The sequence below is a fragment of the Alexandromys fortis genome, unplaced genomic scaffold, assembly GCF_014885135.2.
Source record: "Alexandromys fortis isolate MF-2015 unplaced genomic scaffold, M_Fortis_MF-2015_v1.1 scaffold_37, whole genome shotgun sequence".
In the NCBI taxonomy this organism is placed as follows: domain Eukaryota; kingdom Metazoa; phylum Chordata; class Mammalia; order Rodentia; family Cricetidae; genus Alexandromys; species Alexandromys fortis.
In genome coordinates this window covers 4,061,396-4,082,703 of record NW_026067914.1, presented here as the reverse complement: position 1 = coordinate 4,082,703, position 21,308 = coordinate 4,061,396, and the positions used below count along the sequence as shown (strand labels likewise).

At 35.3% G+C, this 21,308-nt stretch overlaps 1 protein-coding gene across 2 annotated transcripts in view; it reads left to right on the top strand.

Moving 5' to 3' along the window:
• The window catches only part of Nipbl (NIPBL cohesin loading factor), a 168,621-nt gene that overhangs the window by 101,883 nt on the left and 45,430 nt on the right, over nt 1-21,308 (top strand). For both annotated transcript variants that reach the window (XM_050138973.1, XM_050138974.1), the window contains exons 11-20: nt 5,081-5,263; nt 9,643-9,840; nt 10,072-10,143; nt 10,226-10,315; nt 11,858-11,961; nt 14,077-14,163; nt 17,567-17,798; nt 18,944-19,095; nt 19,694-19,774; nt 20,675-20,775. In XM_050138973.1, coding sequence (XP_049994930.1) covers nt 5,081-5,263; nt 9,643-9,840; nt 10,072-10,143; nt 10,226-10,315; nt 11,858-11,961; nt 14,077-14,163; nt 17,567-17,798; nt 18,944-19,095; nt 19,694-19,774; nt 20,675-20,775 — 1,300 coding nt within the window. The remainder of the gene's footprint in view (nt 1-5,080; nt 5,264-9,642; nt 9,841-10,071; nt 10,144-10,225; nt 10,316-11,857; nt 11,962-14,076; nt 14,164-17,566; nt 17,799-18,943; nt 19,096-19,693; nt 19,775-20,674; nt 20,776-21,308) is intronic.

The following is a 21,308-nucleotide window of genomic DNA, read 5'->3' as shown; positions in this document are numbered from 1 at the left end:
CCTGTTGCTAGTCTGGCTAGCCAGTCTCCTCTAAGCACTAGTGTGATAGATGAACCCCATGTGGCTCTTATATGGGTGTCAGGGATGTGAGCATGCCTCACACTTACTTGGCAAGAGCTTTATCGACTGAGCTGTCTTCTTTTTAAAGCTAAGTTTCTCTGGGTAGGAGTGTTGACTAGCAATGAATGATGTAATCAGTGTTGTTTGGTCTGATGATAGCTGTTCTTATTAGAAGTACTCAGCATCAGTACTACAAAAGGTTATCATTTGTAGTCGTTGAACTACTACGTGCTACCATTAAAATGTGTTGTTTTTTACCCCACCCTTACCAGTCTCATCTAGTAGAACTATGCTTTGCTCAGCTTCTGTGGAGAATGTTGTTTCTGAGTGAGTTTGTAGCATAGTCTGAATTCTTGAACTAGGGAATAGGATTCTGTTTTCTTTACTATAAATCATACTACTAAGCATCTTTAATAACACCACAATAGAAATTGGTTTCATTTTAGCAGATTCATGATGCTCATTTCAAAAATCTCACATAAAGACTTTAGTGTTGATAATATCTGTAGAAAGTGTTGGGAGAATATTTTTTATAGTTTTTCATGTGTGTATCTACTAGTTAGGTGTGATTTTAGAAGAGTATTTTGAAGTTTTGTGTCCATTATTTCCATTTGTAGAAATTTTTGGTCAAATTATATGCAGTAATTATTATTAATGTAAAGAGATTTGTTCAGTAGAGACTTTCATACAAATTAAATGGATTGAGCTGGAGATTGAGCTCTGTGTGGTGTTTGCTCCAGAGTAGCTGAGGCTATAGGTTCAGTTTAGTACCACAATGAGAGAGATGAACATATACTGAAGGTATTCTTACTACTTAAACAGTTTGTAATTCAAGTCACCCCACAGCACAGTTTCTGTAGGGTTCTCAGATATGCAGAAATAGGCATCCTATATGTCTTAGTTACTCTTCCGTTATGGGATATAATACTCTTACCAAACCCATTTATGTGGGAAGAGGGATTTATTTAGTTCAAGTCCATCGTGGCAGGTAAGTCAACATAACACAAACTAAAGCAGCCAGTCACATTGTAGCCTTCAGGATGAGGGAGCGTGGAATACTGGTGTTCACCTAGCCTATTCCTTCTTACATAGTCCAGGACCTGGGACTGCCTCTACCAAATCTTGGAAGGGTCTTCCCATCTCATATTTACTCAGTCAAGTGAGTCCCTCAGAGGATTAACTAGAAGCTAACCTGCTCTAAATAATTCTTCACTGGTATGCCCAGAGGCTTGTCTCAGAGCTGATTCTAGATCTTGTCAGGTTGATAATCAATATTAGCCATCGCATATTTGATGACAGAAAGGGTTAGCGAATAACTCTCATAAAAAAATGTTCTTTTGTGAAAGAAATGAATTTTAACATACACAAATCACTATTCTAAAAGAAATAATGTGGCCTTGCTGAAGAGTTTGTGCAGCTGTCAAGACAATAAATTTTACTTGATTACAAAACACGTATTGTAAATGCAGGCATTCCTACCTTTTCCAACAAATACTCTGTCTTCCCTTGTTTCAATTTTTTTGAATTTCTCATTTAAACTTACTTATATAAATTATAGTACTGGAAATAGTGGAATCCAACTTTGGAAAATAAAGAATCTTTCAAAGCTTTGTACGTTCATTTTTGAAAACTGAAAAACCAGCTTTCTTCTGCTTTGTATGGTTAGGAGGAGCAAATGGATATTGTAATAAGAGCTGTACTGTATATACAGGAATGCAGCCAATCCAATTTTTAAATGTCTTCATCTGTCTATTGTTTGTAAGCAATGTGTTCTTAGGATGCTCCTGATGCACTTCATTACTGTCATGATATGTACATGGCAGGAAAAGGGTCATACAATCCCTAATTTCTACTTTTCTGTCTCGCGTAGTATGTTGTCATTTACATTACTTACCAGAAAACAAGTTCTGACAGTCTTCCATGTAGTAATTTGGCAACTGAACATTGAAATTTTTATAATGTTGATGTCAAAATTAAAACTATAATGCTAACCCTGGGTTTTCTTTTGCCTGTTTCATTTATAATATTGTTCTTTCATGGTACAAGTCAACTAATCCCTTGAAATTTGTCTTCATTAAGTAAACTGCTTTACAAGAACACGTGCTTGACATGCTCAAGATACTAGTTTCAGTACCCAGTAACTCCCCCAAAAACATAACAGATTTTGTGATGATCAAAACTTTATAGATTGTTTAGTGATAGGTTATATGTGACTGTTTCATTTTTAACTAAGTATATGTGATGTGGATCGGAGGAGGCCTGCAAGCTTTTTCTGTAAATGACCGTAAGTAAATATTATTGTTGTTTCAGTACCAACAATTTTTGTAGTTTTCTTTCAATGTGATCAACTCTTCTTTGTATTCCCTTATTTGGGAGCATTTTAAGGGTATAGTGGCCGAAACTAAAAATCGTTAGTGTGGCTCTTTTATTTTGTTGAATAATATTCAACAGTGGTATTGCTAAAAAGTTTGAAGACTACTTGTTGCATTAGCAGAGTCTGAGTGTGCACAGGTCAGAAAATGGTGTGTGTGTGTGTGTGTGTGTGTGTGTGTGTGTGTGTGTGTGTAAGTAACTCGGAAGCAGAGCTTGAATTGATAAAAAATAATCTCAGGACCATAAGACTTCCAGCAAAAGCTCTTGGGAGACAGAGGCAGATGAATCTTTGTGAATTGGAGACCAGCCTGATCTTCGTAACAAGTTCCAGGCCAGCCAGAGCTCCATAGTTACTTGAAAGAAAGAAACAAAGAAAGGACAACCATAAAACTAATTTTGTAACTTGCTTCTAAGTCACAGCTTGAATGTTACCAGGTAACGGCTTGGTGAGATGGCTCCACAAGTAACAACCCTTTACCAAACCTGATAACCTGTGTTATCCCTAAGAACCAAATAGTGGAAGAAGAGAACCAACTCCTTAAAGTTGTCCTCTGACCTCCACACATGCACTGTGGCATGCATATTTCTGCTTGTGTGCATGCATACTCACATTACATAAAAATAATGTTAAAGAGAAAATGACTAGGAAATTAAAAAGAAGACACAGTGGTGCATAAACTGCTGAAACTCTTACTTTGAGGACTGTCGCTTCGATGTCATCAGATAGAGTACTTGCACCGTTTACCCTGAGAACTCTTCTGATGCCAAGATAATTGGCTGGTAGCTCTCCATCCCCCCTCCCTTTTTTTTTCTTTTCTTTTTCTTTTTCTTTTTTTAAAGACTGAACAATGATTAAGTTTTCTGGCAGCGTTTAAGACATCTACATTCTTAAGCAAAATTAAGGCAACTTTATACACTTGTGCTGTGCCCTTCTCCCTTAAATTAAGACTGTGTTGTTTTTTTTTTTTTTTTTTTTTTTTTTTGGTTTTTCGAGACAGGGTTTCTCTGCAGCTTTGGAGCCTGTCCTGGAACTAGCTCTGTAGACCAGGCTGGTCTCGAACTCACAGAGATCCGCCTGGGAGTGCTGGGATTAAAGGCATGCGCCACCAACTCCCGGCTAAGATCTATAAAGCTTGTGACCTGACTTATGCACAGATCCTCTTTCTTATTACGCTGGCAACCAGTAACATTTCACTTGATTGCTATTTTGACTTAATGTGTGAGGCTCTGCCAAAAGTATGTAGTTTTCCCTCCCAATTTTCTGTCGTTTTATTTTTATCAAATTAGTGCTCAAACATACACCAACCTCTTTTGTGACCTCGGGTTTGCGTTCACGAGCTCTCAATATCCACTCACTGGGAAGTTCAGTCTCTGGTTGAGTCCTCTGCTTACCCTATCAGTCTCTAGACCCGTGTCTTCCATAGAACCCTGCCATCTGTGTCCATAGCAGAGCAGAAGACATAAGGCTTGAAGAGCCTTTGTGAGACTGAGTAAAACCTTCAAAACAACAAAGGGTATATTCTCAAAATTGGTTTTCATTCTGTATCTTAAATAATGTAGACTCTTGGGATTGGAAAATATATCTTGATACCCATTTATTTTTCTGTCATGATTTGTTTTTTTTTTTAATGTAAGCACTGTTATTTGAATGTTACAAGAGGTACTGTTAATGTTGGTTACAAGTTGCTGATATTTCCTGCTGTAAACATAAGGAACTATTTGATTCCATTTTATAAAATCTATTATGTAAGGTTTACATAGGTAAGTAAAGTTAGGTAAAATTGTCACCTTTATTAGTCCTCAAAGGTAAATTGTCTTGAAAAACATAGTATTTGCTACATATGCTTTTATTTTAAATAGTCAAAATAATACTAACAAATATTTTCTTCATAGAAACTATGTGAATGTTTTATGTCTCTAGGTTTATATGGTGTTAATGATTCTCAGTATAGTTTGTTGATAGATTTTTCTGTCATTACTCTTTAATTTGAAAATGTGAAACTATCATAACAGGCTTGAACAATTTACTATTTTCATTTGTAATCATTTTAAAATATTTTGTTTTATTGATCCTACTTTACAGACTCTTGTCATATTTAAAATGTTCACTGTTTTGTCCTTACAAAGAAATTTTTGTGATTCTAAAGGCATTAATTTGCTTCTCAAATAGACAGTGGCAGGTAAAGATCTATAAAGCTCTTACCCAGCCACCGTAGGCAACTGTCAGAACTATACCGGAGTATAAGAAGGTGGTAAGTGCCCTCCGACTTACCATGTGTACTGAAGAGCTGCTTTTGTTCTAGGCTATGGAAACCTGCTCTAGACCTAGTAAAGACTTTAGTCTTTAAAAAATTATGACATAGAGATGCCAATGTAACTCAGTGGTACAGTGCTTACCCAACATGTACAAGACGCCAGTACCTTTTAGGAAAAGTGACTATATAATTAAGTTTATTATTACGTTAATTTTGTTATTACATTAATAACATTGATTTTTGAGGTTATATAAATATATACATGTATATATAAAATTTTGTGTTTAGGGTTAATATTTGTGTTGTAAATATAAAAAGATTTGTTTTTATAGTGCTAAGTTGGTTAAATTTTATCTTCAGATTTAAATTTCTTTTTTACCTTTCATTAATAGGTAGTATAGATCAATCAGTGTTAAAAGAATTGCCCCCTGAACTCCTGGCAGAAATTGAATCTACCATGCCACTTTGTGAACGTGTGAAAATGAACAAACGCAAGCGTAGCACAGTTAATGAAAAGCCAAAATATGCTGAAATCAGTTCAGATGAAGATAATGATAGTGATGAAGCTTTTGAATGTAAGTATCATTTAACTGTTTTTAGGAATTAAAGGCAGATTAATATGTGTCACATAATTTGGGGGTTAACAAGAGCACAGTTACCTTAATGTTTAATAACCTAGTATAGTAAGATTTTTTTCTTTATGCTTTAAAATTATATGAAAGATGAGATCAGTTGGCACCAAGAAAACAATTTAGATGAGCTGTAATTAGTAACAGAAAACACCAAGTATGTGTCTATTTGTATTTAACCTATATTGGACTCCTGATATATACTAGGCATTAGAAATAAAATTACAAATAAAAATGTGACTCCCTGTCTCACAGTCTCAGTCTGTTGGGGGAAATATGTGATTAATAATTGTAGTACAATGGTAATAGTGAATGCAGGGTTCTGTGGGAGCACATTGGCATCAATAACAGTGGGGGTTCGGAGAATGCTTACTGGAAGAGGTGACACTTGAGTTGAGTCCGGAAGGACACGTAGGAGATAGCCAGATAAAGAAATATTTAAAACCATACTATCACTAAATTATGAATGGCTTAGCCACATTGTGGATTATCTGTGTGGTTTGGACCTGGCTTCTCCGTTTTGCCCAGCTGTGTCCTGGAATTCCTCCCTTGTTTCACTGTTTTCCAGAGCTGGCTTCTTCACTACACAGCTACCTCTCTACAACACTGTGATCACCTGTCTTTGCACTAGACTTGCTATACCTCGCCTGTCTTCCTACTGGTCCACTGAAAAAGTTCTTCTCTTTTATCCCTATCTTCCTTCTTCTGGAGCAAGAGAATTGAGCCTAGCCAAGAGGGGTCAGCAACCTTGTTTGACTTAAACGGCATTCAGTGGAAACAGACTATGGGAGATCTTCACTTGTGTGCCAACTGACTTAGTCATAATGACCAAAAGAAGTGGGAAGACCACCAGTGTGTTCTACCTTTTCCACCTAGTGTCTGTAGATTGAGGTGTGACAAGCAAGGGCAGGAAGGACAGATGCATGCTGCCATTTTTAAGTGTATATTGCCGATGGAAGCTCTTCACCTCCTCCAAAGTTTTTAATCAATGTTCATTTATTCATCCTTTTAAAATTGTGAGCTCTTCAGCTAGAGCAGTAGACTATGATAATGAACAAATTTTAACAGTTTTAAAATTGAAATATACAACAAGATAATATGACATGTGTGATTGTTATAATTTGTATTATTATGAGATGTATTAACAATACAGTATATTAAAATGACTAAAGTTTTTTTTTTAATTATATCAAACATTCTGGTGATATAAGGACATGGTTAGTCTGAAAAAATAAGAGAAAGGAAGCATGGTGGCCGAGAATCTCATTCCCTTTTATTTGTCTATTCCTTCTCCTTCCCCCTATTCTTTCACCATTTCTATATTCCTTACTTGCAGCTTCATTACAAATTTCACTTTGTGTCTAGTTGCTTGCTAGTGGCTGCCTGCATTGCTACGTTTGTAAGGATTATGAAATAACCAAATAGTGGAAGGGTAACATAAGCAGAAATGTTCACTGACTGTAAAATAAGGAAGAGCAGAGCCACACATTTGTCATCAATGCAGACAAAATTCCTTTCTTTTTCCCCCCTGTCTGTTGCGGGTGATGTCTCATTTTATGAAAGCATAAAGCTTCATTCTAAAACCATGGATGCCATTATAGCTGTGTCCAAATATATTGGAAACTAATATTGAGAGAAATTGGTCTTCAAACCTCTACTAGGAAAAAGGAAATTTTCTCTGGATATTTAAAAAGATGTCCAAGTAGCTTACTGTTTTACTTGGTTTATTTCAGTCTAATTAAGTATAAAACAAGAACCTGCTGGTTTAAGTGGTGAAAGGTGTTCAATTGGTAATTTATAAAAATTGGTAATTTGGTAAAGAACCAAATTGTCATGTTGTCAAAACAATAATCAAAAGATACTATTGTACAAAATTTAAAAGTATCACAAGAACAGTAGTTGGAAGAATTGTGTTACTTTGAGGTAGACTTTGTGAAATTTAAGATTTCCCTTAAGTTCAAAAAAGTTTACTAAAATCTAAAGTTTAACGAAATAGTTTTGTTTTAAAAAATAATAATAATGATAAGGTCACTAGTGCCCGGAAAAGATAGAGAGATAACAGATATGAGAGAGTTGGCGCTTAAATTTGGAAAGGTGAGGTAGAGAACACTGAATCCATACTTTACCTGTGTGGGTCTCAGTTGTGCTCCTCTCCTTCCTCTGCTCTTTCTAGAGCAGAGAGAAAAATAAAGGACAAGCTAGCCAATGAATTGCAACCCTACTAACCTCATGGAATACATAATGTGTCACACATTGTGAGGTTAGTAGGGTTCTGTTCTAATCCAAACTACCCAAACTTTAATGAGTATGACATGAAGATGCTCTAAGGCCTATAAAGAATAATGAGTGCAGCAAACTGTATAATTTTTAATAACCACAAGATTTATCATGCGTTTTCTAGTGATAGAATTGAAGGCAAGTATAGATTTCTCTGAAATTAATTAAAATATAGAAAGAGTATAATAGATTGTATAGTTTTGGTTCATAAGTATAAGGTCTTATACTTGACATTATAGCATGCTTCTTTCTGAGCAAGTTTGTTAGTTGCCAAATCCTTATTTGGTAGACAATTCAGTAACTGTTGACATGTTAGCATTTAGTGAGTATTATATAAACACATTACCCATCTCAGCAGATTTCTCCCACTTTCTCTAATAAATGAGACAACTCATTTAAATGGTGTTCTAGAGCATACCCTAATCATAAATGTGCGATGGATGGCCTGCCTTCCTCACATTTATTATAGCTAAATCAAATTTGTATCTAATTATGAAGGAAATGATTGAAGATTTGAATATATTCATTCTCATACAGTCGTTCTTAATAACAACTCTTCCTGTGACAAAACTGTCCCCAAACTAGTTCAGACCAAATGACCCCTTTCTGTCCAATCTGACAGAAACAAACCATCTCATAAGTAGGAATAATGATGGCTGTATATGGGTTAAGATTACCAGATTTAAACATTTGTTGTCCACACTAGTAGTACTAACACAAATATAATAGATTTGTGCCAGATTGACAGCCTTAAATCTAAGCCACATAGTGTGTTCAAGAGAACTGTCTGAAAATTTGTATATTGATCATAGTTAGGAATTCAGGAAAGAAACCAGACAGAAGGAAAGGCTTTTTAAAAACAAAACAACAAACTAGAGAGTTTATCTTTGTCACCAGCAACTTGTCACTATAGTAACTGGTGTAGGAACCAGCAAGATTGTTCATCTGTGAAAAGGCACTTGTCACACAAGCTGGCAACCTGCGTTCAACCTCGGAACACACCTAAGGTGGGAGGGGAGAGCCGACTCCAGAGCTGCCCTCTGAGCTACACATATACATGCACATAACCATACACATGCAGAGTAACAATAAATAAATATTTTTAAATGCTGTTGTGATAGTCCTAAGACACATCCGTCCTACCTGTTTTTAACTGGTGGTGCCTGTGCTGAAAACCAAGTGTAGTGTGTATTTTTTGCTCGCACTGCCCTCTAGCTTTTACTGCAGAACTGTCATTTTTCCTACTGTAATGTAATGCTTTCTTAGAGCTCAGAATCATTTTCAACTTAATACATTAGTTGCTATGTCAGATGAAATTGTTTGCCACAGTCTCCTGTCAGTATTGGTGATTTTAGCAGAATGCATCTATGCTTTGGAAAGATGGGGGGAAGTTTGAAGATACCATATAAAAATGCTTATGTAGCATGCATAAGCTTAGAAACTTTCCTTGAGTTAGCTTGTCAATTGTCAGAGAACTGTTTCAGTGTATTAGTGTTTGCAGTTTTGATATATACTATCTCTGTAGGTTTGTGATGTTAGGTCATCAGAGTCTCTGGAATTTATTGCTAAGTTAAGTATAAACTTAGCTGTTGATTGGTGAAATACTTGGTTACTCATATTCTGTAACAGTATCTCAAAGTTGACTATTTTCTCCCCAAACCCTTCTCCCCCCCCCAAAAAAATATAAATGGTGGTTGGTTGTTTTTTTTTTAACCAAATTCTAAATAAAGGTTGTTTTATAAGTCTTAATTAATCTTGAATTTTCTATATAATCCTTGCTGATGTGCTGAAACCTTTCACTGAAATGTACACTGTGTTTTCATTCTCAGAACCTTCCTGTTGCTTTAATAGCTTCATGTAAAATCTCTTTTAGCTTAAATAATGCTAAAATTCATGGTATCCTCTCTATACCAAAATTTAATCTTCTGCTAGATAAATGGCTTAGAATTTATAGACCCTCAGAATGAAGATGTAGTTCATTGTAAAGTACAAGTTTTGACAGTCTTTTAAAGTGAGGTAAATTATTTGTCATGGGGATTTGCTTCTAGCCTCTAGGAAACGGCATAAAAAGGATGACGATAAAGCTTGGGAATACGAAGAGCGTGACAGAAGAAGCTCTGGGGATCATAGGAGAAGTGGCCACTCACATGAAGGAAGAAGGAGCTCGGGTGGTGGTCGTTACCGAAACCGAAGTCCATCAGATTCTGATATGGAAGATTACTCTCCTCCTCCCAGCCTTAGTGAGGGTAATTCATCAGTTCCAGTGGATTTCTAAAACTGATTTCAGTGTTGGGTTCTAACTTTAAAGAACATTTTTATCGTGTCACAGCTAATTAACACATCTAATTTTTAACTAAAATAAAAGTATTTTTATATTTACAGTGATTGTTGTTTAAGAATTAATGTTCAGAAACTGGCAATACAAGTGGAAATATTTTATCACTCTTGGTTTCAGTGTTTCTTTTTGTTTATTTTAGTTGCTAGAAAAATGAAGAAAAAAGAAAAACAAAAGAAAAGGAAAGCTTATGAACCGAAATTAACACCCGAAGGTAACATTTTAGTTCAGCTTTATAATTTTCAGTTTACTTACCTACTTGGAATATGAACATAATGTCTTTTTCTTTCTTGTAGAAATGATGGATTCTTCAACTTTTAAGAGATTTACAGCCTCAATAGAGAATATTTTGGATAACTTAGAAGATATGGATTTTACTGCATTTGGTAAAATCAATTTACAGGGTTTTTGTTGTTGTTGTTTATCCATTTGTCTGTGTCTGTTTTTTTTTATTTTTTGCAAATTACTCTAAAAATAGTCATGATCTGAATTATCAAGAAGCTTGAAATCTAGTATGAGTTCATGTTCTCAAACTAAAACTATTGCAAAACCTAGGCTCCAAATTATCTTAAGTCCCTGAGAATATAGCTAGCACAACAGGGTAGAGTAATGAAATAGCTCTGCAGGTCATTCTTGAACATTCTCTAGATAATGAGAAACATGCAGAAATAGGAATCAACTCATCAGTTTATTATAGCAGTCAACTATGTAAGGATATTAGATGCTAAAATACATAATACCAGAGCCCCTTATATGAAGAACAAAAATTCAATATATAAAATAAAATGAAGCACCAGCTAAAATGTACTATAGCTAATGTTATATAGTTTGATAAGAAACAAAATTATATCTGTAAATAAAACAATGCCCATTAAAGAACACTGATGAGAGTATTTGATTGATCTGGGTTTGGTGACGTACGTCTTTAATCCCAGCACTTGGGAGGCAGAAGAAGGCAGATCTCCGAGGTAGAGGCCAGCCTGATCTATAGAGCAAGTTCTAGGACAATCAAGACTACCCAGAGAAACCCTTTCTCAAAAAAAAAAAATATGTATTGGTTGTCCTACTTTTAGACATCATATACGACCTCACTGATGTTGATGTAAAAGCTTTACAGATCACAATACTTTTGATATGCGGACACCTTCAAAGGTATTGACTTTTTAAAGCATTTTTAAGAAGTGTAATCTAAGTATCATTCTGATTATTTATAGTATGTTTTATTTTTTCTAAAACTTTTTAATTCTATGCTAAGAAATTATCTTCTATATAGTTTAGAATCCCAAAAACAAGAACAGGAATTCTCAAATTAGGTTTTTATGTGGAAGAATTATTTACCAAAGAAATTAATTATATATAAAAAGAGTAATTATAAGTATTGGACAAAGATAGTGCCAGAACCCAGAGTTAACAGCTGTGGAACCGTTTATTGCCCCTTTACCCAAAAGAAGAGTTAAATGGAGTTCTCTAAAACTCACTCAATAGGAAAAAACCATATCCTGCTTGAAAGAAGCAGTACTTTTTGGATGAGGAGAGTGGAGAAAAGAATGAGGATATAAATAGCTTGATCCCACTCTCTTCTCTGGTCCTCTCGCAGGGTACCCTACTGGCTGAGCCCACACAGAAGCCACAGGGCATTGGATATTGTTAACTTAGTTCATCCAGGCCAGCTTTCTGAGGCAGAGAGCATGCCTGACAAGTGTCAACACTGTGTCGACTATTAAGACAGGACCACTGTCTTCCCTTTGTAGAACTCGGAGTTCACCCTTGCTATTTTTGGTTATGGCTTCTATGGGGTTTACAGAGTTCTCTTAAACTCCTCAGGGTTTTTTTATATATGTGATCAAATTTTATTTTTAAAAGCTTATTAACTTACTATTTTCAGCTCTTTCTTTTATGTAACTACTTTTGGTTGGTTTGACTTTCAGGTGATGATGATGAAATCCCTCAGGAACTGCTGTTAGGAAAGCATCAGCTTAATGAACTTGGGAGCGAATCTGCTAAGATTAAAGCCATGGGTATAATGGACAAGGTATTTCAGCAAAGTAAACTTCTGATTTTCCTAAGACATGGCATGTGAAATTAACTTAAAGTTTTCAGGCAGATTACAAAGTTAAGAACATATTGAAAAGAAAACTCAGGATTGTCATCTAAGCATCTAAATGAACTATGTCTTAGAAAAACTCCTGGTAAAAGAGGTGTGCAGATTATTATCATGGACTCTGACTTTTCACTTTTTCAAGTATTTACATTGTTCTGTGTAGAAATATAATTGGACTTTTTTCTGGCGTTGTTTTAGTCCTGGGTTATAAAACAGTAGCATCACTTCCGGTACTAATAGAAGGTGGCAGAGTTTGGTTAACTGCTGTTCCATTTATAGTCTCATTTCCGTAGGCTTTGGTCAGTTCTCTTTCCTGGGAGTGCATGTTTAGTTAGGTGTCTCATTCCACTAATGCATAGCACATTATTTCTGGTGTGATAGTTCAAACAGGAACAGCAGCTGTTCCTGTTTTGATGCTGCTGTTCATCAAAAGGTGGTCTGCCATTGCATTTGTCATCCACCACTGATCCTCGGCTGCTAACTAGTAAGCAGCTAGAGTTCCCTCCCCATCTAACCAGTCTCTAGTACAGAGTTATTACTCTTAGTCTTAAGTTTCCTGGTCTACATGCCTTATCCTTCTAGTTGGATAAGAATTAATAAAAGATTATCTTCACTTTGGAATTGATTCTAACACCTTAAGCCTGATAACTTAATTTTCCAGTTCTATAATTTTAACATAGCCTGGAAAATATTTTGGTGGTTTTGTTTTGTTTTTACATTTTAAATTGCATTTATTATTTGATTATTTTATGTGTGCTTAGAGAAAGTTCTTAAGCTTTGTGACATGAATGTTTAGGGCAGAGGGCAGTTTTCAGGGACTGGTTCTTTCCTTCCATTGTGGGGCCTGGTATTGAACTCCAGTTTTGTTTTGGGTTTTGTTTGTTTGTTTTGTTTTGTTTTGTTCAAATATTGCCTACATTCTAAATAATCAGTGTGCCATGAAGTTGACTTTTAAAGCTGGAAATACCAGATAATGAACCAGGGATTTCTCCGCTTATAAATAAGCACATTAAAATTTAGGGGTGGGTGCTGGAGAGATGGTTCAGTGGTTAAGAGCACTCACTGCGCCTGCAGAGGACATGTGCTCAGTTCCCAGCACCTGCATGGCAGGTGAGCCATCTGTTATTCCAGTTTCAGGGAGTTCAGTGCCCCCTTTCCAAGCAAAACACTGAAACACATAAAATAAGTCAGTGAATCTAAAAATAAAGAATGGACTTCTGGTTTGTATTGATAATACTATATACAGAGATACTGATTCATTTTGTATGTAAGACTATCTCAATAGGTTTTGAGATACCAGTGCAAATATTGGTCATTTGTTTTATAAGTTCAGTAAGTACATTGCAGCTGGTATTTTTGTTTCAGAAGGCAAATTCATTAAATGTTGACTAAATATAGATATTTTGTCAATGTTCCAAGATAATCTAAAGTAGTTTACTGAGGAACAATTTTCTATAATCCAGCATCAGTAATCAAACTTGCTTGATCTATTTGGCTTTTATGGCTAGTTTGTGTGCATGTCCTACCAGCATGCTAGGGACCTTAAAGAAATACTGTTAAGTGAATAAAGCATAAGTAACAAGCAGTTCCTAAGTAAAGCAACTTTTCTTCTCATTCCTAACTTTTTCACTCACAATTTCATGCTTGGTATTCAGAATACTTGGATTTTTTTTCCCGTGTTGAATTTTTAAAGCCTGTTGGATTGTGTGTGGCACTGAATGATAATTAAATCATGGGTGAAATCTTTAATAGCTAATGCGTGGTTGTGTGTGTATCAGAATCTTCCTAGATAAGTGGTGTGAGGTGAGCTCTGAGCCATGCACATGCGTGTGTGCTCATCCTGTGTTCAGTTATCTGTCTTTAAAGGAGGTAATTACGTCAGAATTGAATAGAGGCTCTAGAGAGGAAAGTTTGTTTTCTACCAGTATTTAAGAGTGATAAAGTTTTTATATTCCATAGCCTAAAGAAAATAAATATTTAGATTGTTTCTCAAGTAATTTGAAACTTTTACCAGTGAGTGATATAACAACTTACATTTCCTTTTAGCTTTCAACTGATAAAACTGTGAAAGTCCTAAATATATTGGAGAAAAATATTCAGGATGGATCAAAGCTTTCTACTTTGTTAAATCATGTAAGTTTAAGACCTGTGTTACTAACTTTACCCCTGGTGTTGTTAAATGCCCTGGTTTTCATTATGTTGGTTTGATAAAAGTGCTCTGACCAAAAGCACCACAGGGGAGAAGCGGCTTATTTCATCTTATACTTCAGGAACTTAAGGCAGGAACCATGGAGTTGTGATACTTACCAACCTGCTCACAGGCTCATGCATAGCTAGCTTTCATATACAGCCAAGGACCACCTGCCTAGAGATGGTATGCCCACAGTGGGCTGGGTCCCCCATCAATTAATAATCATGACCATCCCTGACTAACATGTCTGTTAACCAACATGGAAAAGACAATTACTCAATTGAGACTTTCTTCTCAGGAGTTCCTGGGCTGTTTCAAGTTGGCAGTTAAAGCTAACTATAGAACATTAAGATACAAATTTTTTCGTAAACTACTTTTACTTACTAAACAGATTCTAGATTTCATTAGTTTGTTACCACATATTAGTAGTTATGTTGATTAACATTTCTAGTCCAATTTCACTTTTAGTGATAAACAACATGAATTGTCAATTAAATGTTGCCATAGGACTGGGGAGATGGCTCAGTAGATAAGTACCTGCCCCACAATCTTGAGAACCAAACCAAAGTGCTGATCCCAGAATGAGCATAAAAGCCAGGCAAGTGTGCTGACTGCTGTAATTTCCCCCTCTTGGGAGATGACAGTGACATTCTTAGTCAGCTGGCAAATGAAGCTACCTAGATTTGGCAAGATTTGGGCTCAACAAGAAGACACCTTGCTTCATGTAAGTAACGTGGAGAATGATCAAGGAAGGCATCAACTTTAGACCTCTGCAAACGTGTGCGCGCGCGCACACACATCAGCATATATACACACATCCAAAAAGCCTTGCCATGCTGGCAGTGGTAGCGCATACCTTTAATCCAGCACTTGGGAGGTAGAGGAAGGTGGATCTCTGTGAGTTCTATACAAAGCAAGCTCCAAGGTAGCCAGGACTGTTACACCGAGAAACCTTGTCTTAAGGAGAGGTGGAAGATGACTTGTCTTAAGAGAAACAATGAAAACAAATGTAAGTTCTGTAGCTAAAGCACTGAATCATCACTTAAGTGTCTGAAACAAGAGAATTGCAAGTTCCAAGCTAGTGGTGGCAGTGTAAGGACATTCTGTCTTTAAAACGGGCCTGATTACAAAAATAGTGTATTTATTGTTGAAAATTTCTAAAACATTAAAAAAACATATCCTCATCTAGCAATAACTACTTATTTAACACTTTTGAATTTTAAATCACAGATGAAATCTTTAATTTTTATGTGTGTTTACATATTGCTCTCATTTGTATAAACACAATCTATATACATATATGTCTGTCTTTAATGCATGCACTGAATTTTGCAGGGGTTTCCAGACAGAGTTTGTCTGTATAGCTTTGTAGCTTGTCCTAGAACTTGCTCTGTAGACCAGGCTGGCCCTGAACTCACAGAGATCGCAGAGATCTGCCTGCCTCTACTCTACCTCTGCCTCCCAAGTGCTGTGATTAAAGGTGTGCACCACCACCACCCAGCCATGCACTGAATTTTTATCTCATGAGAAAGTTGTTATAGAATAGATGGGGTCTCTAAGTGATATATGTAAAATAAAATCCACAGAAAAATATTGTATTCTCAGGGTTATTAAATATATATATACGGACTAATTTTGATGATGATGTTTTTTAAAACAAGAGACTCATAGAACCTAGGTTGACCCTAACTTCCCATTCCCTTTGGTTCACCCTTAGTGACGGGATTGCAAGCACCTGCTACCATTCTCATTGGATCTATATTTAGTGCCCTTCTTTTTTTAACTAGTTAAAGAAGAGAATTTTGAGTTTTTGTTTGATAGAGAGTAAAACAGAGTATGTGTGATAAGTATAGGGTATTTGTGGGAAATAAATGTATCCCCTGGGCTGCATCTCTAACCAGTTTTTGATCAAGGCATGTGGAGAAAGGGAAGAACGAGAAGAGAAGCTTAGAGAAACCTAAGGTGCCAATGTATTCCATGATTAAGTTTACAAGTCTCTTAGACACTTCACCATCAAATTTTAATGAATACTGTGGAGGCTGCATTCTAGGATTGAAGTATAAACTCAGTGACAGAGAGTATAAATCACATGTATGAGGCTCTCAAGTAATCCTATAATATAAAGGTTGTATTTCATTTACAAGAAGAATATGTTAGGAGGATTTACACTCTAGCAGGTAGCCTAAAGCACTCCATCATAATTTTAATGTCTAAAATAAAAGGAAGACTTATGTCAATTATTGAATTATCCATTTTAGAAAATGTTAGGTCATAAGTACTCTGCATATCTGTACTCTTATGTTTTTGAGACATTAGTTTTGAATCTTGATATATACCCAGATAGGACTAGAACTTGCTGTGTAGCCCAGATTTGCCTTAAGTACACCATCTTCCCATTTTAATTTACCAAGAACTAGAGTTACAGGCAAGCATTGCCATTTCCACCTTTAGCTTTTTCATTTGCAGATGGAAGAGAGAAGTTCTGGAGATTGGAGTTGAACTGAGTACATAGTTCTACCATAGAGCTATACCACTGATCTGTGTATATTTACTTTTCAATATGTTTCAGAAAATACTGCTTAAAAAACAAATTTGACTATAACCGTAGCACTCGGGGACAGCTCAAAACCAGCCTATACAGCATAGCAAGTTTCAGGCCTGCCGGAGATTCATAGTGAGACCTTGTCTCCAAGCAAGATACAAACAAAAACAGATATTAGCAGTAATTAAGTCAGTAACGTTTTGCTATTTTTTAGTAAAAGCTCTTCATTTGTAAATTCTTCCTTTGTTCTCATATAAAGTTTTACTATTGTGTTTATATCCAAGTCACAAAAATAATTTGCATTCATTATAGTTTAAATTAAAATGTTAAATCTGGATGAAACACAAAGAAGATAAAGGTGACAAGAACTTTGTTGTTGGAGTATCTTCTAGTGGTGAGATAGGAAGAAAAGTAGATTGTGTTTAAAAATGTTGAAACAACAACAAAAACAGAATACAAAAATATCTTGCCTAAATTAAGCCTGGTGATTCATGCGTATAATCCTAGCACTCAGGAGACAGAGGCAGGTGGACTGCTTCAAATTCGGGGCTAGCCTGGAAAACTCTAGGCCAGCATGGGCTGCAGAATGAAATTTTATCTCACAAACCATTGCTTTAATCTTGGCTAAAGTGATACCATTATTTGTACTTTATTCCAGACATTTTTTTTAGAATAGTCTTAATAAAAGTTCTAGATACTATTTCGGGTTGTTCTCCTACCATTGAAAGTCATCTATCTGTTTTTTAATATTGTGAACTATAGGTATTTTATTCCCACTTCACTAACAATGGTCTGTTTTATAGAATAATGATACTGAAGAAGAAGAAAGATTGTGGAGAGACCTTATTATGGAGAGAGTTACCAAATCAGCAGATGCTTGTCTTACCACTATCAACATCATGACATCTCCTAACATGCCGAAAGCTGTGTACATTGAAGATGTAATTGAAAGAGTTATACAGTACACTAAATTTCACTTACAGAATACACTCTATCCCCAGTATGACCCTGTTTACAGATTAGATCCGCATGGAGGTTAGTTTTCTTTTTTTGTACAGATAGCTTGGTTGCTGTTTTGGGTTTTGTTTTGTTTTTTTCTTTTTTTCTTTTTCTTTTTCCTTTTTTTCCCCATACTACCAGAATTATCCATTGTAAATTTTCAGTGCTAGGTGAATCAGAAACCAGCGATTTTAATTGGCTCCCAAATTCAGAGATTATGCACATACAATACATAATTGACTTTGACTTTTGACTAGAATATAAGAGCTTAATAACTGTTATATTACTTTAACATCTATAGGTTGAAAATCCAAAATGCTTTGAAAACTCTTTGAGGGGCTAGAGAAATGACTCAGCAGTTCAGAATGCTTTCTATAGAACTTGAATTTGGTTCCCAGGACCTACACTTGGAAACTCACAACCACCTATAACTTCAGCTCCATGGGATCCAACACCCTCTTTTGACTTCTATGGGCTCCCAAACACATAGCATATACATATATACACATAAATTAAATGTAAATCTTTAAAAACTTTTTAAGGATGAGCATGAAATACAAAAAGGTTTGGATTTGGGGGGAGGAGGGATTTATGATTTTTAGATTAGGAATATTCAAGTGGTAAAATCTATACAAATATTCCAAAAATCTGAAAAACATTTGAATAAGAGATATTCAACCAGTATTTATTTATAATTGAAGTAATTGTTCCTAGTTAGAGAAAATCCCTTCTAATTTAGTTCAAAATAATGCTTACTTGCAAAATGAATTGATTTAAGATATTCTCCATATATATAGCTCCATAACCTGTACTATATGATCAGTACAGTAGTTAGATATTCATATAGTTCATTTGATTACTTAATTGTGTAATAATGCCAGGTAATTTAAATGAGAAATATAATCTTACTATCTAGTTTGAATGAAGGGGGAAAAAAAGAAAAATCTGTATAGTAGCCACTGTAGTGTACCAGACATTTGTTAAAGGATGTTCCACTACAGTACCACTAAGGAATAATTCCTCTGTTAATCAACACTCATCTGTAGAGGCTTCACTGTATTTTTATGAGGCACCCTGAAATGTTTGTGTTGTCTTAATTTAGAAGATAGTGCTGTAACCTCCATGGAAGAGTGCAAAAAGTTAATAATACTTTTCCTATCTTGAATTCTCTTTTATTTTAGGAGGATTATTAAGTTCGAAGGCCAAGCGGGCTAAATGTTCTACTCATAAGCAGAGAGTAATAGTAATGCTTTATAACAAAGTTTGTGACATTGTTAGTAGCTTATCAGAACTGCTAGAGATACAGCTTCTTACAGACACAACAATTCTTCAGGTAAGTTTTTTGTTTTTAAACATTTTGAACACTTCTAGGCGTGAGAAAAATCTTAGTCTAGTATAATCTTCACTCGGTAGTAATACCAGCAATCTGTTCAATTTACCCATTCAGAGTATTTTATGTGTAAATTAAAGAAATAGAGATTCTGCAGCATTTTAAAGAAAGTACCTACCTGAACTGAAGAGAAAAGAATACTACGTAAATTCCAAACTCTAATTCTACAAAAAATAAGTTCATGTTTAAGAATTTGTGATATTGGGCCGGAGAGATGGCTCAGTGGTTAAGAGCATTGCCTGTTATTCCAGAGGTCCTGAGTTCAATTCCCCAGCAACCATTTGTAATGATGTCTGGTGCCCTCTTCTGGCCTGTAGGTATATACACAGACAGAATATTGCATACATAATAAATAAATAAATAAATAAATAAATAAATAAATAGAATTTGATGTTTTCATCCATGAAAACAAAATTACTTTTGTTCCTTTAATTCCTGCAGTAGGGTACAATGTTACTGAGGTGTGGCTGTTAGAATGTAGTAGGGTACAATGTTACAAGTCAACTAGAAACATACTAAACAATTAATCTTGGATTTTCAGGTTTCATCAATGGGAATAACACCTTTTTTTGTGGAAAATGTCAGTGAACTACAATTGTGTGCTATTAAGTTAGTCACTGCAGTAAGTATAATCAATTTAATTTCAGTTACCCACAAATGAAGTAAGAGTTTCATCACTTGGTCCAAACTTCCAAAAATTATGATATTGGATTTATTTTTTTCTTGTTTTCCATTAGATTTTTTTCATAATAAATATTATTTTAGTCTTACTATATTTTAATTAACTGAGGATTTAATTTCACTGATCATGCTTTCCTTGAATTTAAATGTTTTTCTTTTTAAAATTATTGTAAAAACCAGAATTATTTAAAATCTTAAATCTTGTCTTACTTCTCTACCCAAAGTATCATATCCCTCAAAACAAAACTTTATACTCCCTCACTTTGGTAATTAATAACAAAATTTGAATACATTTCTTTAGATCATTACTTTTTAAATTTTATTTAACATTTCCACCTCCTCCCATCCTCCCTTTTCACTCCCCCTCCCCCTCGCTCTCCAGTCCTAAGAGAAGTCAGAGTGCCCTGCCTTGTGGGAAGTCCAAGGCCCCCCTCTCCATCCAGGTCTAGGAAGTTGTGCATCCAAACAGACTAGACTCCCAAAAAGCCAGTACATGCAGTAGATTCAAAATCCAGTGTCATCATTGACTTCTCAGTCCACCCTCATTGTCAGCCACATTCAGAGAGTCTGGTTTGATCACATGCTCGTTCAGACCCAGTCCAGCTGGCCTTGGTGAGCTCCCATTAGATCGGTTCCACTGTCTCCGTAGGTGGACGCTCCCCTCGCGGTCCTGACTTCCTTGCTCATGTACATTACTGTTTAACATGTTGAAAACATTTTCATTCTGAGTAACATGCCTACTTCAGTTTTCCTTCAGATAAAATATTGTCCTAATTTCATACTATTTTTATTTTTTTCTGCCTTAGTAAGTTTAATTTATAATTTTATAATTACTAAACAGGTATTCTCAAGATATGAAAAGCATAGGCAGTTAATATTGGAAGAAATTTTTACTTCACTTGCAAGATTACCAACTAGCAAGAGAAGTTTAAGGAATTTCAGGTAACTATAGTAGAATTTAACTACAATGGAGAATTTTGTTATGTTCTAACTGTTATATATTTATTCCTTACCACTTCTGTCTGGTTTATTTTTTAATGGTTATAGGAAAAAAAGTACTTCAATCAGAACTACATAGATAGCTTAGATTTGTGAAAAAATACAGCATAATTTGGGAGACTTAAAGAAATTCATTGATCTGAAATAAAAAGATCTGTGGCAATTCGAACACTGTTAACATTTGGACCAGTTAATGTCTTCACGCCCAGGCTGTTCTGTGCTTTCCATAATTCTTAGGCTCATATCTAACCCCATAGAAACCTCCCCTTTTAGTTGTGACAGTCAAAACTGTTTCTAAGCACTAGAGGTCAAAATGTGCTACATGAAAAGCATGAGAAATGTGGTTCAAAAGACTTCAGACAGTTTTAAAAGATTTTAGGAACTATGATAATAAAGTTAGGCTTAATCTTTTAGACAGTATTTAACTATTCAATAATTTTAGGAAGCTAAAAGATGACTTTAAGAGCAATATAGAA